The 22,782-nt window shown below is 58.5% G+C and overlaps 1 protein-coding gene across 1 annotated transcript in view; it reads left to right on the forward strand.

The window, feature by feature from the left end:
* Col4a1 (collagen, type IV, alpha 1) overlaps positions 1 to 22,782 on the forward strand; it is a 131,132-nt gene that overhangs the window by 90,809 nt on the left and 17,541 nt on the right. The window contains exons 22-46 of the mRNA XM_013516808.1: positions 49 to 93; positions 175 to 228; positions 507 to 548; positions 1,877 to 1,961; positions 2,277 to 2,312; positions 3,628 to 3,792; positions 5,825 to 5,920; positions 7,761 to 7,844; positions 8,268 to 8,338; positions 11,110 to 11,301; positions 11,823 to 11,991; positions 14,101 to 14,193; positions 14,280 to 14,384; positions 16,089 to 16,186; positions 17,875 to 18,025; positions 18,193 to 18,306; positions 18,896 to 19,063; positions 19,198 to 19,287; positions 19,890 to 20,042; positions 20,165 to 20,263; positions 20,371 to 20,460; positions 21,177 to 21,316; positions 21,782 to 21,908; positions 21,988 to 22,068; positions 22,461 to 22,559. Of these exons, the coding sequence (XP_013372262.1) occupies positions 49 to 93; positions 175 to 228; positions 507 to 548; positions 1,877 to 1,961; positions 2,277 to 2,312; positions 3,628 to 3,792; positions 5,825 to 5,920; positions 7,761 to 7,844; positions 8,268 to 8,338; positions 11,110 to 11,301; positions 11,823 to 11,991; positions 14,101 to 14,193; positions 14,280 to 14,384; positions 16,089 to 16,186; positions 17,875 to 18,025; positions 18,193 to 18,306; positions 18,896 to 19,063; positions 19,198 to 19,287; positions 19,890 to 20,042; positions 20,165 to 20,263; positions 20,371 to 20,460; positions 21,177 to 21,316; positions 21,782 to 21,908; positions 21,988 to 22,068; positions 22,461 to 22,559 (2,647 nt within the window). The remainder of the gene's footprint in view (positions 1 to 48; positions 94 to 174; positions 229 to 506; positions 549 to 1,876; positions 1,962 to 2,276; positions 2,313 to 3,627; positions 3,793 to 5,824; positions 5,921 to 7,760; positions 7,845 to 8,267; positions 8,339 to 11,109; positions 11,302 to 11,822; positions 11,992 to 14,100; positions 14,194 to 14,279; positions 14,385 to 16,088; positions 16,187 to 17,874; positions 18,026 to 18,192; positions 18,307 to 18,895; positions 19,064 to 19,197; positions 19,288 to 19,889; positions 20,043 to 20,164; positions 20,264 to 20,370; positions 20,461 to 21,176; positions 21,317 to 21,781; positions 21,909 to 21,987; positions 22,069 to 22,460; positions 22,560 to 22,782) is intronic.

The raw sequence follows: 22,782 nt of genomic DNA on the forward strand, positions 1-22,782 counted from the left end.
GGTTATTGTCACTTCTGAGACACTGACGCTGGCGTTTTCATTTCACAGGGGAAGCCAGGAAAAGACGGCGAGAAGGGGGAGAGGGGGAGTCCGGTAAGTCTCCTCTGCGGGTGCTGGAGGCTCAGTCTCTGTCCGGTCACTCGCTGACGCCTGCCTCTGTCCTTCTCCTTGCAGGGCTTCCCCGGCGACTCGGGGTACCCAGGGCTCCCAGGCCAGCCCGGTATCAAGGTAGGTGCTCACACAGACCTGAGCTGCACCTTTGCAGTGAGTCCGCCTGGGGGTGTGCTCATTTTGCCTGTGAAGAAAGCTCTGAACTCAAGGGGAAACATTCTGCTCCGTAATCACAACGCACCGTGAGCCAGTCAGGTGGCAGATGCTGAGGAAAGGACAGTGTTAGGGGTCGCAGACCCAGTCTCCAAGTCACCAGCAGAAGTAGCCGAGCCCTGAGGTCTGCGAGAGGATTGGCGTTAGGAGAAACGGGCAAGTCACGTCATTTCTCTTTGCAGGGAGACAAAGGCGAAGCTGGTCCTCCTGGCGCACCCGGGATTGTGAGTATGGGGCGCTGGGTGTCTGTGTGCGGTGCCGTGGGACGTGCCCAGGGCTGTCCCCCAAGTGACATTTGCGTGTGCGCCGGGTGCATGTCATTTGAAATAACCCTGGCGTTGGTATTGTGCTATTTTCGTTGTATTCCGATAATCTCTGCATAGCCTTAAACCTGTGGGCACGAGAAGGTTTGTGTGTGGATAATGTTAGCAGCATATTTTGAAACCTTTTTTGTTTGTTTTGAACTATCCACTGAGGAGCTTTTTAGTAACAGAAACAGATCGCCCATAATTTGGCTGTCGGTGCAAATAAGCCTTCACCCACGTCATAGTCTTGCCCGCCCACAGCTGAGGTGCAGTACGTTTTCTGGAAATGAACCTTCTTCAGTTCGCAGTGATCATCTTCCCATCAGAGCGCTGTGCAGTGAAGACCCCATTTGCGGGTCCTCGCGGAGCCGCGTGGAGCGCGTGCGTGTGTGTGTGTGTGTGTGTGTGTGTGTGTGTGTGTGCGCGCGCTGTGTGTAGGGCGGGGACTGGGGCCCGAGTCCTCTTCCTTGGGCTGCGTTTCCAGGAGTGGGATTACTGGATCTCCCTTGTTGCCTGGGTACTACCCCACACCCTGTGGCCCCTCCACCCAGTTCTAACCCCCACTTTGGGCCGGAGGACCTGTTCTCACCTCCGTCCAGCCAGCACCTCCTGTCTGTCTTTCTTTACACTAAAGGGTTTTAGCTCATTCATTTTTGATCAACAAGTAGAGATCGCAGATGCTTGTGGCTGTGGGGCACTTTGACGTAGGTGTGTGCGACAGCGTGGCTATGTCAGGCTGTTTGTAACACAACCTTTTAACAGCACTCGTGAAGTCAGCGGTACAGAGACATTCCGTTTCAAAGGTAAAATGCAGCGCTTGAGTTGCCCTTTGTTTGGATTTGGGTAGGTCAGAGTGCTGGTGAGCAAGTTTCTCCTTTTTAGTGACACTTCCTTAGCTGGTATCGTTGGGCTTTCAAAGAAGTGCCCACTTTTGGTCCTTAGAAAAAGCAAAAAGCAAAAAGCAGAAAAACTCATTGCAATGAAAAGCATGGGTGTCCTGGTGGTGTGAGCCTGAGGACTCCACAGGGGCCCCCCCGCTGTGGCCCTGGGCTCGTGGGTGCGCTTGGTTCCAATGCCGAGCTCAAGGGACCGTGGCTCCGAGGTCATCAGGGCACAGTCCCGTCCCTGCGGGCTTCCAAGACGCCTTCTCTTTGCTTTGCATTTCTTGACACAGTAAAAGTGTGTTCATGTCTCACCCGCTCTGCCCCGATCCCCTGCTGAGGGTGACGTCTGCTTCTCTTCCTCAGGTCATAGGCACTGGGCCTCTGGGGGAGAAAGGAGACCGCGGCTACCCAGGCCCCCCCGGGCCCAGAGGGGAGCCAGGCCCCAAAGGTACCTGTCCCGCGGGCCCGCCCGCTCACTCTCACCCTCTCTTCTCCCTCCATTCCCCTTCCCCTTCCCCTCCTCCATCCCCTGAAGGTCTGGTCTGGGGCCTGTTGGGTCAGGCCCGACCTCACCATCCCAGTGGGCGTCCTGGGCTCTTTTCCTCCTGTGGCTTCTGGAGCTGGCTGTTTACAGCTCAGTGGGGCTGTGCTGTCTTCTAAGTCCCCCCAGCGTGGGTACCATGTGCGCCCCCAGCTGGGTGCTGCGGAGTATTGCAAGCATGCTCCTCTCACACTGGCCAACTCTCCCGCCCTCTCTGTCCAGGTTACCCCGGAATTCAAGGCCAGCCGGGTCCCCCAGGTGAGAACCTCAGCCAAGTCTCCTGTGTGTGTGTGTGTGTGTGTGTGTGTGTGTGTATGTGTGACCTCTCGGAGGCTTCAGTTACGCACATTCGTCACGTATGTTAGACATTTGCATAAAATAGGCAGCGGTGTGTTACACGTTTTTCTAAATGAGTGCTTTGTGTTTGTAAGTTGTATATTAGGGTGTTGTTCAGATGCTCGTGGCAGGGGTGGGGGTCTCGTCTCCCTGGAGACCCCTGCCAAAGACCTCCTGCTTCTGCAGACCCTGGCTGCTGCGCAGGCGCATGCCCCCTGAGCGTCTTTACCCACGTGCCCCTCTGGATGCTCCGGGCGACACCTGCCGCTGTCCTAGCCCCTCTCGCTTTTCCTGGGAAGCCAGCATTGCCCAGCGTGGCAGTCCTGAGGGCTGGTTCACGCGTGCTAGTTTGCATTTCCTGGGGGTCGTGTCTCCCAAGGGCGGGCCTTGCATGTGCGTGTGTGTGCAGGGCCCGTGTGCAGTGCAAGTGTGCAAGCATCCCTGCTCAGCAGCGGTCCCTGTCGCCTGGGAACACGTCTATGTGCTAGAGTTTAGCCTCACCATCGTGCCTGAAGCTTTTTGCTCAGCTTGGTTTTTATTTTTCATTTTTTTGGTGGCACTGGGGATGGAACCCCGGGCCTTCATGCTAAGCTATACCCTCAGCCCTTCTTTTTAAACTTTAACTTTGAGATAGCATCTTGCTCAGTCACAACCTGCCCAGGATGACCTTATGATCCTCCTGCTCCAGCCTCCCAGAGGGCTGAGATTACAGTCACATACCACCATGTCTGGCTGATTTTTTAGCTTGTTTTTATCTTTTGTGATCTTTATTTCATTTTTTCTGCTGCCTGGTGGTTCTAATTTCTGATCTCTCCCCAGCTCCTTTTCTTTCTCCCGCTTGGTGGGAACCTGAGGCAGCCCTCATTCCCAGCCGCGCTCTTCCCCCTGTCATCCTGTGGAGGGCGCTGTGCTGGCTTTTCATATTTGTTTATTGACACCGCCTCAGTCTCGCATCAGTTCTGTGGGGTGCTCAGCCTGGAGGACGCCGTGCACCTTTGCTGGCACCGGCTGCCGCCCCCTGTCCTCTGCCTGCACCCTGCGCTGGGGCTCCCTGCCCTCCTGTCCCCCCTGCCCACTGCGTCTGTGCTCTGCCCTGGCGCGCTGCAAGCCTGCAGCCTGGTTGGTTGTGCTGTCCAGAGTGGTTCCCTGGCAGCGACATCCTCGTACCTGGGGCAGAGGCAGAGGGAGCCGGGCGCTGCTGCTCCAGTGTTCACGTGAGATTCTCTGCTGCTTTCAGGCCTTCCCATCCCGGGGCTGACTGGCCCTCCCGGCTTCCCCGGGGACAGAGGAGAAAAAGGCGACCGAGGATTCCCAGGCGTGTCTCTGCCCGGACCCAGTGGAAAGGACGGGCTCCCGGGTCCTCCCGGCCTCCCCGGGCCTCCTGGGCAGCCAGGCCACACAAGTAAGTTCCCTCGGCGATGGCCAGGGCAGAGCCAGGAGGGCGCTGCAAACCTCCGGGAGCCGGTGTCTTGGGCGTCTTGGTGTCCAGGGATTGCTTGATGGTTCATTTTTACTTGGGTAGCTTTGCAGAATTGGCCAGGCTATAAAAATGAGTTGTTAAACTAAAGAGAGAGAGAATTGGCTTAAGGAAATAAGTGCTGACCAGCTGCAAGCCTCCTGGAATCTCAGATTGAAGGGAAGCAGTGGAGTTGTATGGTTTTTGCTGGGAACTGGTGGTGCTGCACTGTGTGGTGGAGATGCTGTGTGTGGTGACAGGAGCCGACTTCACGCCACATGCAAGGAAGAAGGGGTTGCATGCTGCAGGTGTCACTGCTACAACACGGTCAGTGGCTTCACGTTTGAGTGGCGTGACTTGGGCAGTTCACCTGTACCAGGTTTCCCTGAGAGCTGAGCTTGCACCACTAATCTCTGGACTTCCTTATGGTGGCCCTGGGAGCTGATCGAGACACCGCAGCAAACTATCGGGAAATTCCAGAGGATTCTAGGAAACGTCCAGTGGGCGGATTTCTGGTTTCCAAAGCAGCGTCTGGGTCCTGGTGGGGCGGGGGGGCTCTGGGGAGCATCTGAAGCACTGATCCTCCGTGTGGCTGTGGCAGACGCGTCTGAGGGCTTTGGGATTTCCTTGCTGGGATTCAAGGGCATCCTAGGAAAGGGAGGGGCATCCTCGCACGGGGACTTGTGGAGGAGGACGGATAAGTGCTGGGGTGTGATCGGCTCCAGATGGGCTCCTGGGGCAGGGTCAGCAAGACCTGGGTGGGGAAGTGGGCAGATCCGGGCAGCTCTACAGAACTTCCTCCTCTGCTCATGATTTCATGAATGTGGGAAAGGAGGAGGTGATGTGGACGGCCTGCACACATCCGTCCAGCGTCACCCTCTGCTCTGTGTTGGGGAGAAGGCTGGGCCCTGGGGGGCTGCTGGGTCCCCGCGCGAGGCTGGAGTGACAGCCCACAGTCCCGTGTTCTTCGGTTACTCCTGGAAGCCTAGACACAGAGTCCCCTTGCCCGGTGGGGTCTCCGTGGTGCAGAGGTTGGAGGGTGGCGGGAGTGCGGCAGGCGTTCTCCTGGATTCGGTTCTTACGCTTTGTCAGCTCAGCTGTAACCCGAGTCACAGAGCAGCAGGGTTTGGTGTTGGGGCCGACGGCCCAGCTGACAGGTGGACATGGCTCACACATCTGCACTGGGTGGGCACCTGCACCCCGGGCTCCTGCTGCAGGTACTCCGGTGTCCAGGGGCCAAAGCCTCTGGCCTTGACTTCTCTCCCCTGGGGAGAAGACAGAGGGGAGGAGCAGGAGGCTGCTCTGGCCCTGGAGCCTGCGCAAGATGCCAGCTCTTATACTCTCCATTCTGTCATTTTTCCCAAAGTCACTGATGCAGGAAACACAAACTGCCTCGGTGCGTATCTGAACCGTCAGGCAGTACTTCTTTCGCTGGAGCCCGCGACTGGCGGTGCTTGCATCTCTCTACTTCATGGTCATGCCCCTTGCATAAAGGGTGCTCAGGACTGGATAAGAAAAAGATGAGCAGCATTCCCTGATGGCGGTCTGCATCGCCCAAGTGGTGGTCGTGAGCTGCAGATTTGCCCCCAGGAAAGGAATGAAGCTGGCGGCCCAGCGGGCCCCTATCCTGCTAGAGCCGCACTGTCCTGGTGCGCAGAGCAGGGTGACAGCGTGGGCTTTGCTCGGGAAGGTCGGAGCAGGGCACAGCACAGAGCTCCGGGATGGCGCCCTGCCCTGGAGTCTCTGACGTGGAAATGCTAGTCGTGCTTCCTGGACGTGGTGGGCCACGGACCGCGTGTGCGGGGCTCCTCTGCAGGCTTATACCCCCGTTTTGCAGGGTTAGGCTCAGGGAAGCCGAGGAAGGCTGGGTTTCCAGCACCTCCGATCAGCCTGAACCACTTTGGTTTATAATAAAGAGTGAATGCAGAGACAGGAGCCACGCCTGGCCATGACTCTAACTCTGAAAACTCAATTCCAGATGGCATTGTGGAGTGTCAGCCGGGACCGCCAGGCGACCAGGGGCCCCCTGGAGCCCCAGGACAGCAGGGATTGACTGGTGAAATTGGAGAGAAAGGTGAGAGATTTTAATGTTTTAAAAACAGTGTTGTTTATGCATATGGATTTTCCTCCACAGACTTGCCTTGGGTCAGGTTAGGGCCATTATGGGGGACTCTCCTCAAATCCATCCTCAGAAGAAGCGTCTCCCTCAGCTCCGATCAGCTCGTCGGGCACTGAGCTCTTGTGAGACAGCTGTGACCCTGAGCGCTGGGGCGGCCTAGCCCTAAGGTTGGACCACTGTTGGTCACCCTCTTCCAGCACAGAATTCCATCCTACAGATCGGACCCCAGATCAAAGCCTGAGGGAGAGCGCACACCCTTCCTGTAAGCCGCGCCTGTCCTCTGCACTCGCAGCGCCCCTGCCTGCGAGCGGGTTTGCGCAATCAGTGGGGGCAGATCCGCCGTGATGGATTAACCAGCTTTCCTGCGGCTCCCGATTTTATCTTCAGCCTTTTTAAGAGCTGGCTGTGACGCCAGCGCAGGACCCGCGTTGATCCCTGCAGCGATGTGGGAAGCAGCTGGTTGTCGCCACGGCCACAGCCCGTCCTGGCCTGGAGTAAACAATGGACTCCCGACACTTACGGGCCCATCAGCCCGAGAGCGAACAAGCCCCAGGCTGCCCACGGAGCCCGCCCCATTGTGTGCCATTCCTGGCCGGGGCTCGTAAAGAGCTCCTGGTCCTCAGAAGTCTCAAAGACAAGCACTGCCTGGAAAACAGCTCCGCTGGCATCTGGCGGAGTCCAGACGGGGATGACCTAACAGTCACCTTGGGGGCACTCCCACCTAGAATCTGCTGGAACCTCCTAGGATCTGCTGCAACTGAGTTTGTCTTGGATCCTGCTAGTTGCCAGCTTCTCAGGGCTGGGGATGGAACCTAGGACTTGTGCAATGAGTTACATCCCCTTGACCTTTCTTGTTTTGAAACAGGGTCTTGCTACATCACTAAGTTGCTCAGGCGGGGCTGCAACTTGTGATCTTCCTGCCTCAGCCTCCCAGAGCCATGCCTGGCTCCGCTGATGGCAGGCCCAGTGGCCCGGCCTTTTGCTGACATTGTGGGCTTGCGTGCCAGCACTCGAGAAGCAGTGTGTCTCTCCCCAGCGGCTGCCTCAGTGCGTCACACACTGTTACAGAGCTCTTGCCTGCTTCGGTGGCAGCGTCCAGCCTCCTGCTTACTGGGCTCTTTTATTTTTTATTTTTTGCAACAAGGTCTTGCTGTGTAGTGCAGGCTGGCTTGAACTCACTGTGCAGCCCAGGCTGGGCTTGATCTCAGAGTGATCCTCCTGCCTCAGCCTCCTGAGTGGGCCCCTGGAAAAGCAGAGCAACACAGTGTGCTCTGTGACCCCTCCCTGTCCCGCCACTCTGTTTTTCTCAGCTGGGCAGGGCAACATGGTGGGGCCTCCGCACTGTGCTCTGTGCTGTCTGAGCTGAGCTGGGACCCAGACCGCCCGGGATCGGACGCAGGCGTGGCGGACGCCCTGGAGGTCTTGCTGCTTGGCTGTGGGCCGAGACACAGCGTGTCCTGCTCTCTGGGGAGGGTGGGGCTGCTGGTTTTTCTCCCAATTTCCCTGGGAAGGGACAGAGTTTCGGCCTTTAGGTCTTCCAGCGCTGCTGGGTCTCTTTGGCCCCGGCCGCCCCTGTCCTCCCCGGGAGGACGATGAGTCCACATTAGCCACGCAACAGGGTCACAGCAACATTAGCCACGCAACAGGGTCACAGCAACATTAGCCACGCCACAGGGTCACCGGGTGACCGAGAGACTGTGGCACCTCCGTGGCGGACGCGCCTCCTCTGGGCACTCCCTCGGTCATCGCAGGACTTGTGCGCGTTACACACCAGTGTCCTGTGCTTCCTCCTTAGGCCAGAAAGGAGACAGCTGCCTCATCTGCGAAACGGAAGGACTCCGAGGGCCCCCCGGGCCACAGGGGCCCCCAGGAGAGATCGGTAAGCAGCAGGTGACAACGGGCCTGGGGCGTGGCGCCTCCTAGGGCCGCCCACCTCCTGCATTTGCAGCTGACGCAGGACAGCGAGAGCCACAGGCGGCGGCCTGTCAGCCTGGCCTGGTAAAGACGTCCTCAGCTGCCCGCTGGGTCTCTGGGCACCTCCGAGAGGCCTGTCCAGGAAGTCGCAGGGGCTTCTCCTCTCTGGTCCCCAGGCTGCGGGCTGGAGGGGGGGTCCCAGCACCCGCATCACCAGTTCCTGGGGCCTGTGGGCTCCCCATGCGCCTCTGAGCCGCCTTAGTTGTCGCTGTCTGGATGTTCATAACTGATCGTCCACCGGGGAAGAAAGACTCACACAGCTGCGTCTCAGGACAAAGGAGTTTGGAGAACTGGCTCATGGGCGCTGTGCTCTTCTCTCTCCCGAAAGGTTTCCCGGGACAGCCAGGGGCCAAAGGAGACAGAGGCCTGCCAGGCAGGGATGGCGTGGAAGGGGTGCCTGTAAGTACGCCCGTCTCCTGATTCCGACGCGGCCGTGCTGTGTCACCCGCAGACCAGCCCAGCTGCACACATGGCTCCCAGCTGCCCTGGGAGCTGTAATGATGTCTGGGTACGCTCTGAATGGCTCGTGTGACCCTCCCGAGCCTGGGTGACGCCACGGCCTGTGCCCAGCACGATCTTGGACTCCTCACAGCGCCTGGGTTCAGAGCCGAGTCGCTGTTGGTCCGTGTGACCGCTGTTCCTGATGCCCCTGGGCGGGAGCTCGACTCTTACCAGCGGGTCGCTCGGACCAGCAGTGCCCATGGGGAGGTGGAGCAGAGCCGACCCTGCCCCTCTGGGTGAAATAGTCTCCCTTCTTCTTGCAGTCTGTGGGCTGAGAATTCCTGTTGCCCACACCTTGCCAACGCATAGGTGCTTTTCCAAGTCTATAAATGAGCTATCTCACATGTGTGAACACGAGACCTTCAAGTTAAACCAAACACCTGCTCCTTAGCATCCCATTTGTTAAAGAAGTCGTTACATAGGCGAGAACTGATCACCCTAAAACCTGAGGCACGTTATTGGCGTGTGCATTCACACCCCGTCTCTGAGGCTTTTAAGCTAGGGAGCTCCTCTTCCCCGTTCCCTCGGCTCTGAGGAGGTTTGTAAGCTGAGACCAGTTTTGTTCATTTCTTTCATTCCTTTTTGTCTTTTTTGTGGGGGGCGGGTAGAAATTGAAAGTCAGATCTTTGGCCTTTCCTGTTCTGATGTAGCTCTTTAAAATGTTTAGCTTTTTAAAGATATAGCTGGGAGTGCGTCTCAGGGAGGGCCGGGCAGCAGGAACAGCTGGAGTTCTGCAGGGCTTTCTCCTTTTGAAGTCGGATTCTGGGCTTCTGCCTTCTCTGGTGCCTGGGGAGCTGAGTTAGAAGTAGCAATTGTTTAAAATATTTCTAAGTAAAGGGGAAGTTCAGATAACTGACCGCGGTGGGATCAAAGTCGGAGGAAGCAGAAAAGGCTCTTTTAACCTCTGTCTGTCTGCGTTATCGGCCTGGCTGTCCTTGTGGGCTTCCTGCCCGAGCTTGGGCGGAATCCAGGCCCCGAATCTGATGAAACTAGCAGGAGGGCAAAGAGGGTGGAGGGCAGCAGAGGCGAAATCATGGTAGAGAGGGCAGTGAAACCTGTGATGAAAATGATCATCCCCACGCTGCCTCTATTGGGGAACCTCCTTTCCCTGGATGGGAAAAACCTCTAAAAGTAGATTAATGGGTACATAATTTAATTGCCACTTAATCCCTTTTATTTGAAGCTATGTCACAGCTCCAGGGTTTGAGCTGCTGAAAAATATGGCCTATGTCTCTCCAGTCTGGTTTGAGGCTGAAAGAGACACCCCGAGACCAGGGGCCGCCCTGGACGGGAGGCTGAGATGAAATAGCAGCGGATGCCCTGGGTTTTGATAGAATTTCCAGGATATTTCCTTTTAAAAGCTTGAGTTGAGTTTGGGAAGGGATCCTGGCTCCTGAGTGAGTTTTGGAAGTCCGTGTGGGCCCAAGCAGGCCCAGCGGGCACTGGGGGTGCCCGGTGAAGCAAGATGTCCCCCCAGGTCCCAGGGCCAAGGCATGGGTGCCAGGCCTTCCCCCGTTTATGAAGCCAGTGCTGGTCCCTGGGCGCTGCCGCGCCCTCGGGAGTGGGTCCAGCCTTGCGCTCTCTGGAGTGTCCCCTACTTTCTTTGAACACTGGCTTCCTCCTTCGCCTGGTTGTGTGTCAGCGCTTCCCACGCAGGGTCACCATCAGGGTTAGAGATGGCACCCAAGGGTTCCAACACATGGTGGGCGCTGGTGGCAGTGGTGTCCACAGTTTGAAGACGGTATGAGTTCTGGTCCATCCTGGGCTTCACGCCTTCCTGGGACAGGTACACTAGGCGGGTGCATGGAGATGTGTGTGCCTGTGTGCACAGTTCACGTCCCGCTGAGACACGTGTACTTGTACGAAAAGGGATTGAGTGAGTTATGTGAGGGTTTAAATCTGCAGGCCAGCAGGGGCTGGAGGCGGCTTTCCCAGGCCCGCAGGGCCAAGTGACTGGCATAGTTGTTTGCGACCTCATGCCCTTTTCCTCATGCACCTGGGCTCTCTGGTGGCTGGAGCAGAAACGTTTCTGGGCGTGGGCATTCCTTGCAGATCCGACTTTCCAGGAACTGAAAACTGTTCTGGACAGTGTCTCCTGGGAGAGTCTTGGGAAAGTCCACAGAGCTTGTCAAGATAGCTAATTTTAGAGCTGGCCCCATGCTTACGTCCTAGAATTCCCCATCTCTGATGCCCTGGAAGTCCTTATCTCTTCCGGCGTTTGGGGCATGAATGTGAAAGGAAGCCCATGAAATTTCAGTACTGCCCAGAGCGCAGAACAATGGCTGTTCCCAGCCTTTGTGACGTGCAGCCACCTTCTGCCCTCAGAAGCCATTCTGAGGCCCCCCCGACTCGAGGGTCACCTGTGCAGTGGCCCCAACAGTGTCTAAAATGTTCTGGGGAGGGGAAAGAATGATCCCGTAGGGATCAGTGACTCGGACAGGGCCAGTGACATCCTTGGCCCTGTCCGAGTGAGCTCTGTCTGGGACAAACCACAAAGGGGTTGGTGAGGAGCCACAGCGGGGCAGCACACCGGGACCTGGTCCCCGAGCGGCTGGCTTGCCTCGGGAGTGAGCAGTGGGATCTGAGTACCCTGGTTCCCGTGGTGGCCGAACACTGGTGTGTCCCCTGGATGGATCCTCCCGTAACGTCACCAGGCTTTGTCTTTATAGGGTCCCAAAGGTGCACCTGGGCTGATAGGCCAGCCGGGAGCCAAGGGAGAGCCTGGAGAGATCATCTTCGATGCTCGGCTGAAAGGTGACAAAGGCGACCCCGGTTTCCCAGGACAGCCCGGCATCCCTGGCAGGGCAGGGTCCCCCGGAAGAGATGGCCACCCAGGACTTCCTGGCCCCAAAGGCTCCCCGGTATGTTTATCCCCAGGGTTCAAGTGTGCCTTTCACAAGTGCACATCTATAGTGCACGGAGGAACCAGTCGCTTGAGCAGAACCCACGTATCTTGCTTTGTACGGCGGCTGGCACACGCGAATGGGCGTCACGGTCCCTAAGCCAGGGGCCGGCAGGGCGGACTCGAAGGGCTAAGGGGGCTGAAGTCTCTTCTGACACATTGAGGGCTGAGTCCAGAGACTTTCGCCTTCAGCGGGAGGCTGATTCTAACGCTAGTGGTGTCTGTGCCGTGGCCTGCAGGAGGATTGTGGGTGCCGCACGCTTGCCCTCCGGAGCATCTCCTCATGCGGTGCTGGGGTGGCTGCTTTGGCTCAGGGCAGAGCGTGCTGGCTCCGCATGTTAACTGCAGACCGATCTGGTGGCGGCTCAGGGAAGTAAGCACTGCGAGCTGCTTCCACACTGCCTGAGGAAGAGCGCGTGTGCGTGGTCCCGCCCTCCTGCCTCCGGAGGGCAAACTCTGCTCTTCCTCCTGTCACCTCAGGGCTCAGTCGGACTAAAGGGAGAACGTGGTCCCCCCGGAGGAGTTGGCTTCCCTGGCAATCGTGGTGACATCGGCCCCCCTGGACCTCCGGGACTAGGTCCAGTTGGCCCCATTGGTGACAAAGGACAAGTAGGCTTTCCTGGAAATCCCGGGCCCCCAGGCCTGCCAGGTGAGACATGGGGACATCCAGATGCTGCTTCAGGGTCAGGTCACGGAGACGTGGCCAGGGACTCAGGGTGTGTGTGCAGGAAGGGGTGGCCCTTGGTAGGTCCTGTTCTAGTGTTCGTTTGTTTTTTAACCTCCTTTATTCATATGCGAGATGGGCCAGGTCATGTGTATGGCCTTAGGAACCTGCATGCATCAATGATTTTCCTTATAAACAAGCAGACAGTGTGTGTCAGCCTTTGATGTGGAAGGAATGAAAACATAAGGCCATTTTTCCTCTTTATTTCTTTTTTGTTCATTTTTGCTTGTGTTTGCCAAGTGATTTTTGCTTCTGATGCCTGAGTGCTGCTTAAATCGTGGGGTGTCAGTGCTTGGGGATGCACGGGGTGGCTCGCGTGCCCAGCACGAGGCTCAGTGTGAAGAGGGGGTGAAGCAGACCATCGTGGTCGTTGCTCTCCTGCCCTGGTCCAAGGGTCTGCGCCCTGTGACCTGCTCCTCGGGGGGATGAGGAGCCTGCCCCTCAGCCTGGCACAGGTGGGCTCGCAGTGGCCAGTCCCTTTCATGTGTCCCAAGCAGACAGGGAGCCCGCCTGTTGTTCCCTGATGGGTCGTGGGATGAGAAGGGGAGGCGGGTGGTTTGTGCCTGGTGGAGGAGGTGTGTGTTTCCTGCGGAGTTTCGAAATGTAAAAGTTAGCGAAGGGTGTGCCTGGTAAACCTTGGGAAAAACCGCATGAGTCACTAGATAATCCAGGTCTCCATGAAGCAGAAGGTGCCACTGTTACTCTGTGTTCTTCTTCCTCAGTAGCTCTGCTCTGTCTTTGGATTTGGCCGGGTGATCAAAATCTGCCCCCCAAGGAGCGTCCTGTCCTTGTTCCAGTGTAGATAACTGAGGGGCGTGCGGCACGGGTGCTGTCAGGGTGTCTGATGGAACCTGGGGCTGGGGAGCCGAGGGCCCTGTGTCTGTCAGGTTTGGATTTGTGCAGTCAGGAGCACCAGCACCACCGTGTGACACCGTGAATAAGTGTTCCTTAAGCAAGGACTCCAGAAATGACTCATTTCTGACTCTTTCAGAAGCAGGGGACCCCAGGGATGACTTAGAAAGACCCCAGAGAACCAGGAAAAGAGACCTTTGACCACTTTCCCCATGTCTCCTGCTTCCAAAAGCAACAAATCAGTGTTCTGCTTGTGGCATCTGCTGGTCTTCGGCACTGTGAAAAGAAGCTAGACTTTCAGACCAGAAAAGACCATATTAGGATAAATCAAAGCAGGCATTACAAGTAGATCCTGGCACAGGAGGAAAGAAGGTTCCAGGAGGAGGGTGTTCCACTGTTGCTGACCGGTTGTGTACATTCTGGAAAGTTCCTTGTGTGCAGGCCCAGTGGGCTTCTGGATTAGAGAGCAGACCTTTGATCTAGCAGAGCTGTGTTTATTTGGTGACCGTGAAAGCTTTGTTCCCGGACTGGGCCGGATAGCGGCTGGGGGCTGAAGTCAGTCATTTCCCATAGTCTGGCGGGACACAGGCGGGACATTCTGGGGCCAACTCACTCGCCTACAGTTCCCAGACGGGTTGGGGAGTCCTTGTCACCCCGGAGGGAGTCCCTGCATTCCTCCCCACCAGCTACATGGGGACCCCAGTGACCTGACCATGTTGGGGGGTCAGGATGACCCACGGCCACGCCCACACCGTGTGGTGTGCGGTTGGCCGCCAGATGAGCAGAGTGAGGTCCACCTCAGAGGAAGTTAGCATCTGGTGAACCGAGAGATAGTACTAACAGTGCTTTGCCACTTGGGGCAGGCTAGTGAGGAAACGACCCAAACCATCTCTCTTTGTGGTACTGTGGAGTTTTCAACTTTCCAAAGCTCTCTCCTTTGACAGCTTTCACAGAAGTCTCGTGTCAGCAAACAGCTCAGTCACTTTGGATGTCCACTGTGGGGAGAAGGGAGCTCTCTGTAGAAGACTCGAGAAACACAGAGGGCCAGTGTGGACGTAGACCGCGCCCTCTCTCTCGCCGGGCATACGGGTGTTACCAGGGGAGGGATGTGTGACTCCCTCGATCCCTGAGGAGTTGTGGCATTGTGTGGCTGACAACTCCGTGGTTTTGCTGTTTTCTCAGGTCCAAAAGGCGAAGCAGGAAGGTCCTTTCCCTTACCCGGTCCTCCTGGCGCAGATGGGCTCCCAGGGTCCCCCGGATTCCCAGGACCCCAAGGTACTGCTTGAACTGTGGTCCCCTGGTTACCATGGGGCAGTGTCACACTCTTCCTGTGCCAACCCTTGGTCCCTCTCACACCGCAGGTGACCGAGGCTTCCCTGGGAGCCCTGGGCGGCCCGGCCTCCCTGGAGAGAAGGGCGCTGTGGGCCAGCCAGGGATTGGATTTCCTGGGCCTCCAGGCCCCAAAGGTAAAGTGATGAGCCCTGTGCGGGAGACTGCCTTGGGAGGCCTGGGGAGGGAACATCCACTCCTCGGAGGGTCAGTGACAGTGGCCGGGGCCCCTGCTCTTGTCCTGGTGTGAACCTCTGAGGAGAGGAGGCCACAGACATGGGACACCTGAAAGACAGTGCTCACAAGGCCACAGGTGCTTTTTCTGAGTCTGCAGGGGACTGCGGGAAGTGCCTGCCTCTTCCTGTCCTGCATGGAGGCTCTGCTTGGGTAGAGGGTTGCCAGTGAGGACGCTTGCCCAGCTGGGCACGGCCACCCCTACTTTGTTCAAAGCCTGCCCCACAGGACGGGCCTGGGCGGCAGAGGCGGGTCCAGGGAGACTGGGGGTTCCGCACCAGGGGAGGGATCTCCACAGGGCCTTGGTGTCTGGAACCTTTACCTCCTGCAACTGAAAGGACAGAAGGAGGGAATTCACTCCCACCTCCCCAGTGTCGGGGTGCACGTGGCCTCCAGGCAGATGCTGTCCAGGTGGAGACAAGAGTTATGGCCATGGAAGGGATGTGCTGTGGGAAATTCTGTCTACACATGTGCTTTTGGGGCAGAACAAGGTTTAAGCCCCTCGGGCTTCCTGCCTGGAGGCGCCCACACATGGCCAGTTGCATGGGTGCAGAGGGCCAGGCTGGGAGGGCAGGATGGGGCTCTTGTCCTCTGAGGGCCACATATGCCCACCCTGCACGGGACCCTTCCCACCGATGACCAGACATCCAGGAGGCCGATGCGAAGCCTCCTCCCTGCTCCTGCCCCACGGAGCTCCCTCCATGTTGTTGCTGTTGTCCTGGGGGGCTCCGTCCTCTGAGGCCTTTGTGCCCATAGCAGCCGTGGCTTGGGATGCAGAGGCTGGTGTGGGGTCAGCACCACTCACCAAGGCACCCGCCTGGACCACAGCACCTGCGTGTGACTCAGGTCCCAGTGACACAGATCTCAGTGCCACTGAAGAGAGGGCCACACCAGTGGTCTCCCAGGCTTGCTGCCGGAAGCACAGCATGTGCCGCCGCTGGAAACGCAGCAGAACCCTGGGGTGGGGCAGGTGGCTGACAGACGTCCTGGGGACATGGAGAGCCAGGGCACTGCGGGGCTTCTCCACTTTTTGGGTTGGAGGGCCACGGGCTCTTATTGGAAGCAGGCGATCAGGGCTGCGTTCCAAGGGGAGGCAGGGCTGCTCCTATCTGCAGCTACGCCAAGGGTCAGAGCATCTGGGGTCCTTCCAGGTCTGCAGGGTCCAGGGTGACCATGCCCACACCAAGGGTCACGGCATCTGGGTCCATCCAGGTCTGCAGGGTCGGGGTGACCATGCCCACACCAAGGGTCACAGCCTCTGGGGTCTGCCCAGGTCTTCAGCGTCAGGGGTGACCACGCCCACACTGAGGGTCGCAGCCTCTGGCCCCTGGTCTGTGGGAGCGGGGGCTGACCTGCTCAGTTCCGGAGGGCAGTAGAAGGGAGATGAGTTTGAAGAGCGGAGCATGGGGAGAAAAGCAGGTGCTAGGAGGAGGAAGGGGTGGTGCTGGAGGGCCGGGGGCCACGCTGTGACCAGGTGGCCTCTCTGTGGCTCTTAGCGCCTCCTCTAAGGCTCCGCTGCTGTGGGCCGTCTCAGATGGGCCAGTGTGTTTGGCCGGTGAAGAGAGAGCGTGTTTGTGTAACACGTTCTTCTTGGATTTTCTGAACAGGTGTGGACGGCTTACCTGGAGACGCGGGACCTCCCGGAAGTCCAGGCCGCCCAGGATTTAACGGCTTACCTGGCAGCCCAGGCTTACCTGGCCAGAAGGTGGGTTCGGGCACCGAGCTGCTGGGTCCCCACCTGGGCATCCACTGGACACCTAACATGCGGGTCACTAACCTCTGAGACAGACTGCGCCTGCGTGTTGTTATTTCAGTGAAAAAGCCCGGGACAGAAAGGACCAGAGCACCCAGCATCTGGCAGGACATGGTTTGAGGGAACTTGTGTTTGATTTTCTGAAACATCTGTTTCAGTTTTTTTTTTTTTTTTTTTTTTTTTTGGTTTTTCTCCGGTACATGGAACCGAACTCACGACCTTGCGCTTGCCAGGCAGGCGCTTTTGCCGCTGAGCTAAATCCCCAGCCCCAAATCTGTTTCAGTTTTGTGCCGTGTCCTTGCGGGTGTGTACATGGGTCTCAGTAGGACCCCCTGCTCAGTGAGTAGTGGGCAAGTGCTGTTGGAAAGCTGCTGTCCTAAAAGATAGCGCATGGTTTCTCTTAGAGGTGAAACCCAAAGTATAGATAACTTAAAGCGCAAAATGAAAGTAGAGGGCAGGAAACCGAGATGGAGTTTCGGAGATGGGAAGACGGGGCAGCGGAAGTTACAAGATCAAGATGCAATGTGCATCTAAGCAGCTTCCCCGTGAGGGTGTGGAGTCACTGTGCCGGAAACACGCTAAAGCACGGGAGGGAGGGAGCCTGGCTGCCCAGGACTCCGTGCACACCGGGTGAGCAGCATGAAGGTTTGACTTACGACTTCCAACCGCCGAGAGCCCTTGGGCAGAGCGCCTTCTGTTTTGCAAATTTCCCGCTAGTTTATGCAGAGATGCTGCCGAGGCCACTGGTGTCCTGGCGCTCTGTCACTTGAGGAGACCCCAAGTAGCACTGCAGTGTTCTGCCCTCCCGCCCCCTTCAGACGGCCTGTGTCCAGGCTGGCATTGAGGCTGTTTCAAATGCCCCCTGGTCCTACGGAATGCTTCCTTTATTTGTACCCATCATGTCTGGCAAAGCCCCTTGGTTCAGGCAGTGCTTGTGCATGTTTGGTTTGCTGTGAACGCCTTCATTTATACGAGAAACTGAATGAAAGGTGTCTGGTTCCAGCCCTGGAACTGGGCCACCTCTTAAGAGGATGCCCGCCGTGCGCTAGTCCCACATCACAGGCAGTTTATCAGGCATCGGGGCCCAGCTTTGTGTTTGTTTGTTGTCTTCTTTGAGACAGGGTCTCGCTATGCAATTCAGGTTGGCCTTGAGCTCACTTTGTAGCCCAGGCTGGTCTTGAACTCACAACGATCCTCCTGCCTCAGCCTCTTGAGTGCTGGGATTACAGGTGTGCGCCACCATGCCTAGCTGAGGCCCAGCTTTTTAACCTAAGCGCAGGGCTGTAGAGGTGGAGGGCCACGCTCAGTTTTGACTTTCCCTACAGGCAAAATGAGAACAATAAAAGTTCCCTACATCTGGGGCTTGCAGGAGAGTGATAGGAAGCCTGTCAAGGTGTGAGGAGGCTTTGCAGGCTTCTGTTTTCTAGCACTGGGGATTGAGCCCTGCCCTTCCCACTGAGCTGAACCCCTGGCCCTGTTCACCTCCACACCCTACTTGAAACTTTGCAAACTTTTTGAGGGTGGGGCAGACCCCGTTCTTACCAGACACACTGGTGGCAGCAGCTACGTCTCCACAGATGCTGCTGGCTTGGAAACAGCCCTGATGTGGCCAATTAACTGGCTTCTGTTGGGATTTTCAGGGAGAGCCTGGCATTGGTCTTCCCGGGCTCAAAGGACTGCCTGGTGTTCCTGGCATTCCTGGCACCCCTGGAGAGAAGGGCAGCATCGGGGGACCTGGCATCCCCGGGGAGCATGGAGCAATTGGTCCCCCTGGGCTTCAGGGCAGCAGAGGTGACTGTCGGGCTGCGTTGGGGCCGGGGCTGGCGGTGCCGGGTGTCCGCTGGGTGGGTGGTGAGGGTCTGGGAGGCTTCACGGCGTGCTGCTGTACACGTGGATAGGCCTGGTGTGGAGCACGTGACAGCGCCCCCCCTCGCTCACTTCCCACCCTTCCCTTACAGGCGACCCTGGACCTCCTGGCGCACAGGGCCCTGCAGGCCCACCTGGGGCTCCGGGACTCGGTCCCCCTGGAGCCATGGGCCCCCCCGGAGGACCCGGACTACCGGGGTCATCAGGTGATGTGACGTTCCCAAGAGTGGTTCCTTCCTGGGGCACAGTGGGGTGGGAGGCGACATTGGCACCTGGAGGACGAGCATGGTTCCTGAACTGAAAGGGGGGAAAGTGAAGTCCAGTTCATGAAAGTGAGCTGGGTCGTACTCCGAAGCAGTCCTAGACTTCTGTTCCTTCTCCACGGAGGTCAGCCTGTGCGTCAGTCAGAGACCCCATTGGTGCACGTGCAGGGACTGTGAGGTTCCCATCTGAAGGGAGGTCTCCATGTCATCTGCCCGTGGTGTAAACTCACTACGCTCTGCTGAGCTGCCTTTGCCTTTATGGTGATAACCTTGGAGTCACACAGTTTCAGGGGAGAGCACAGAGTAGCTCAGGGAGGCCACGGAGGGGTGGCTGTGACTGTGGGTGGCGGGAAGCCGCCGGCTTCTCCCTCACACAGCACTGTCCCCCGTTTACTTGATGGCCCCAAACGCAGGGCATCGTTCCGTCCCCAGCACCTGTGGCTCCCGTGCTCCCTCTGGAAAGTGACAGTAATGCCCACGGCAGAGCATCCCGCGGGTTCGTCTAACAGGTCTTGCATTTTGCCCTCCCTAGGTCCTCCTGGAGTGAAAGGAGAGAAAGGATTCCCTGGGTTCCCAGGACTGGACATGCCCGGCCCTAAAGGCGACAAAGGGGCCCAAGGACTTCCTGGCCTAACGGGACAGTCGGGGCTGCCTGGCCTTCCTGGGCAGCAGGGCACGCCTGGACTTCCGGGGTTCCCAGGTAGGTGACCTCCCAGTGTCCTCCTGGCTGGGCGACAGGAGTAGCTCCGGCCTTGTTCCTTCATGAGGCCTGGCACTTCCCTTCCGGTTCCAAGTGGGTGATGAGATGGTCACAGTCCTTCCTTTTGGCCACAGGTGCCAAGGGAGAAATGGGCGTCATGGGCACCCCCGGGCAGCCAGGCTCTCCAGGACCAGTGGGCACCCCAGGATTTCCTGGTGAAAAAGGTAGGAAACGGGCTGTCCCCAGAGCACCTCTGGGGTGGCGGGAACTGCGTGTATGGCCCTTGGTCCTATTTCATTTCCAGGGAGCCGCTCCACAGGGCGCGGAGCCAGTTGGGAGTGGGTCCTGCTCCTGGGCCCGGCTGGGGCCCTCCCTATGGGGTCTCCCGCAGCGTGAGGGCCCAGGGCCTCAGTCTTAAATCAAATGATTGCAGACTGGGCCTCTTCTCTACTCTGATTTTATTTCTTATTTGAAATTGCTCCAAAATAATTATTTTTGAAGGGAACTGGGACATTAGAAAGGGGAACTGTGGGGTAGAACAGGCCATTCCCGTCCGCGACTTCCACCTGGAAGGAGGGCGCTGTGGGCAGAGCTGATGGAGAGAGACACAGACATGGGTCGGGGTCACCAGTGCGAGACATTTTAGAAAACCGCGCTCGTGGGTTCCTGTCCACTTACCTGGGGCAGCTTCTCCTGTGTGGCTGGACACTTGCCACCTGACGTCACTTTTGGGGCACGCTGTGGGTTCCCTCCCTCGTCGTTTGCTTTGAGGAGCTGCAGGAGTGGTGGCGGCACCAGGTCGGACGGGTCCTTCTTCCCTGTGCAGGGGACCACGGCTTCCCGGGCACTTCTGGACCCAGGGGAGACCCTGGCTTCAAAGGGGAGAAAGGTGACATCGGGCTCCCCGGAAAGCCGGGCTCCATGGATCCGGTGAACATGGGCAGCATGAAGGGACAGAAGGGAGACCAAGGAGAGAAAGGTGCGTGGTGGCAGGGAGGACACGCTCGCTCTCCTGGGCTGGGGCTGCACTGCCCTGCCCTGCACGTCTACTGCCCTTTGCCTCAGAGCGGGGGCTCCTATTATGTCTTTCTGTGCTTGTAGGACAAATTGGACCCACTGGGGACAAGGGATCCCGAGGTGATCCTGGGACCCCAGGCGTGCCTGGCAAGGATGGGCAGGCGGGGCACCCTGGACAGCCAGGTAGGTGGCCCTCGGGGGCCCGGGATGGCTGCGGTCAGGGAGGAATGTGCAGCCCTGCTGTGTGCAGAGGTGCTGAGCCGTAGCACTGTCCCTCTTCATTATTTCAGGACCCAAGGGTGACCCAGGTATAAGTGGCACGCCGGGCGCTCCTGGGCTGCCTGGACCAAAAGGATCGGTTGGTGGAATGGGCCTGCCAGGTAGGCTGACTGGGTGGGAATCGGCTGGGCCTGGGGTGTGCACGTGGGGTGGGAGGGCACACCTGAAGGCCTCTCACCTACCCAGGAGTGGCATTTGGCTGGCTCTGTGGCCACTGCTGAATCAGTCACAATGGAGCGCAGTAGAGCAGGCCATGCACAGGTGGATTTGGGTGAGCCCACATGACCTGCCCACTTGGCTGGCTTGTCCCTGGGCACCCAGGGAGCCTGGCCTGGACCCCAGGTTCCCAGCAGGGCTCCCGGGGCGTAGGAGAGAGGGGCTGGCTTGCGCAGGGAGCCTGGCTTCTGGTCTCCTCCAGCCATGGCCAGGTGCTCTACTGCTGCCTGGTGGGATAAACTTCTCGGGTGCTGGCTACACCCAGGTGGTGGGGAGCTTGGAAGTGACAGGCGTCACAGCCGACGTCTAGGTGCGCCCCTCACACGGCCCCACGGCCCCATGACACTTTGGTGCGTCGGAGCTGATTACGTAATAAAATCCCCGAAAGCCATTTTTACACTCGTGGTAAAGTAGCAGGTGCATCTCTTCTCTCTGTTTACAAGCAAGGGTCTGTAAAAGTGTGTCCTCCACGGCCATGATGCGGTTAGAGTGGCGACATGGCTTGCAGATCGATAACGAAGGATCTGGTCCTTTCATCTGGGTCTTGGCTGGTGGGTGGTGCTACTAATCTCACCCGCACCTTCTCCTCCTCCCTTTGTAGGAACTCCTGGAGAAAAGGGCGTGCCTGGTGTCCCCGGCCAGCAGGGCTTCCCTGGCTCGCCCGGAGAGAAAGGGGCAAAGGGAGAGAAGGGGCAGGCAGGTCTGCCTGGCATCGGGATTCCCGGGCGGCCTGGAGACAAGGTGAGCAGCGTGTAACAAGGAAACGCCCTGTCCCCTTTCCAAAGTTCCCTGTAACCACCCCGGCGCAGGCAGAGCCCTACTGCCCACGGCCTAACTACTGCCCACGGCCTAACTACTGCCCACGGCCTAACTACGGCCCACGGCCTAACTACGGCCCACTAACCAGCCTGGCCAGCTGCTACCTCCGCCTCCCCAGGAAGGAATCCAGAAGCTCTTTGAGAGCCATTCCTGGAGGGAAAACAGGGGCGCAGAGGGACTGGGCGAGTAGGAAGGAGACATTTGGTCTCTCACTCCCTTAGTTCTGCCTCCTTTTTGGAAGTGGACTCTGATTCCCTGAGTGAGGTCTGGGAATGGGATTCTGCCCTGCAGCGTTCAGTGCCCCTGAGAGCGTCTGTGATCCAAGGGCGCCTACGTGTGCACGTGCTGGGACAGACCTGAAGCTCACATGCCTGATTCTTCCCACAGGGAGACCAGGGGCTAGCGGGCTTCCCCGGCAGCCCCGGAGAGAAGGGAGAGAAGGGCAGCTCTGGGATGCCGGGTGTGCCGGGCTCTCCGGGCCCCAAGGGGTCTCCGGGCAGTGTCGGCTACCCAGGTAGGTGCACAGGGCCTCTTCCTGCTCGGTGGAGAAGGCAAGAACCAGACCGACCCGCTCTGAACCGTGTTCTCTTTAGGAAGCCCGGGCTTGCCTGGGGAGAAGGGTGACAAGGGTCTTCCGGGACTGGACGGCATTCCTGGAGTCAAAGGAGAAGCAGGTAGTGGCCTCTCTGTGCACCTGAGGGCTGTGGGCTCCCCGGGGAGGGGCCCAGCCACCCGGACCCTCTGGTGCAGGCTGCCTCTGCAGCCCACTTTTCAGATGAACAAACTGAGGCCAGGCTGGGGGCTCTTTCCAAGGCCCCCTGCCCCGAGTTAGGGGCCTGCCCTGGCCCTCCCAGCTTGCTCTGCACTGAGTCTAGCTTCTTCCCTTCTCTGGCTTGCAGGGCTGGGTTTGAGGTGCTGCTAACAGCACAGGGTTGGGGTGTCTCTGAGGGCATCAGGACCGATCCCAGGGACGCGGGCAGAGCTGGGCGGGGAGAGCCTCTTTAAAAGGCTGGGAAAGGACATCGCCCCTGGAGAGCAGGTGCGTGACTGTGGCTTTCTCCCCGAGGTCTCCCTGGGACACCCGGCCTCACGGGCCCAGCCGGCCAGAAGGGCGAGCCTGGCAGCGATGGCATCCCGGGGTCAGCAGGGGAGAAGGGCGAGCCAGGTATGTCCAGCCCTAGTCTGTCCCCTTGGGAAGGCCGGACTTGCATCATTCCGTGTGGCCCGTCCCCAGGCCAGACGCCGTCCCTGTCCGCCCGCCTTGTACCTGCTGTGGCCTAGCAACACAAGACGGAAACCAAGCTCCTGCCCCACCCAGCGCTGCCCGGTTTGGGACCTTCCTGGGACTGTTGTCAGCCCCCAGCTGCTCCTGCACTGTGACGGTGGCA

The sequence above is a fragment of the Chinchilla lanigera genome, unplaced genomic scaffold (genome assembly GCF_000276665.1).
Source record: "Chinchilla lanigera isolate Chin_1 unplaced genomic scaffold, ChiLan1.0 scaffold00003, whole genome shotgun sequence".
In the NCBI taxonomy this organism is placed as follows: domain Eukaryota; kingdom Metazoa; phylum Chordata; class Mammalia; order Rodentia; family Chinchillidae; genus Chinchilla; species Chinchilla lanigera.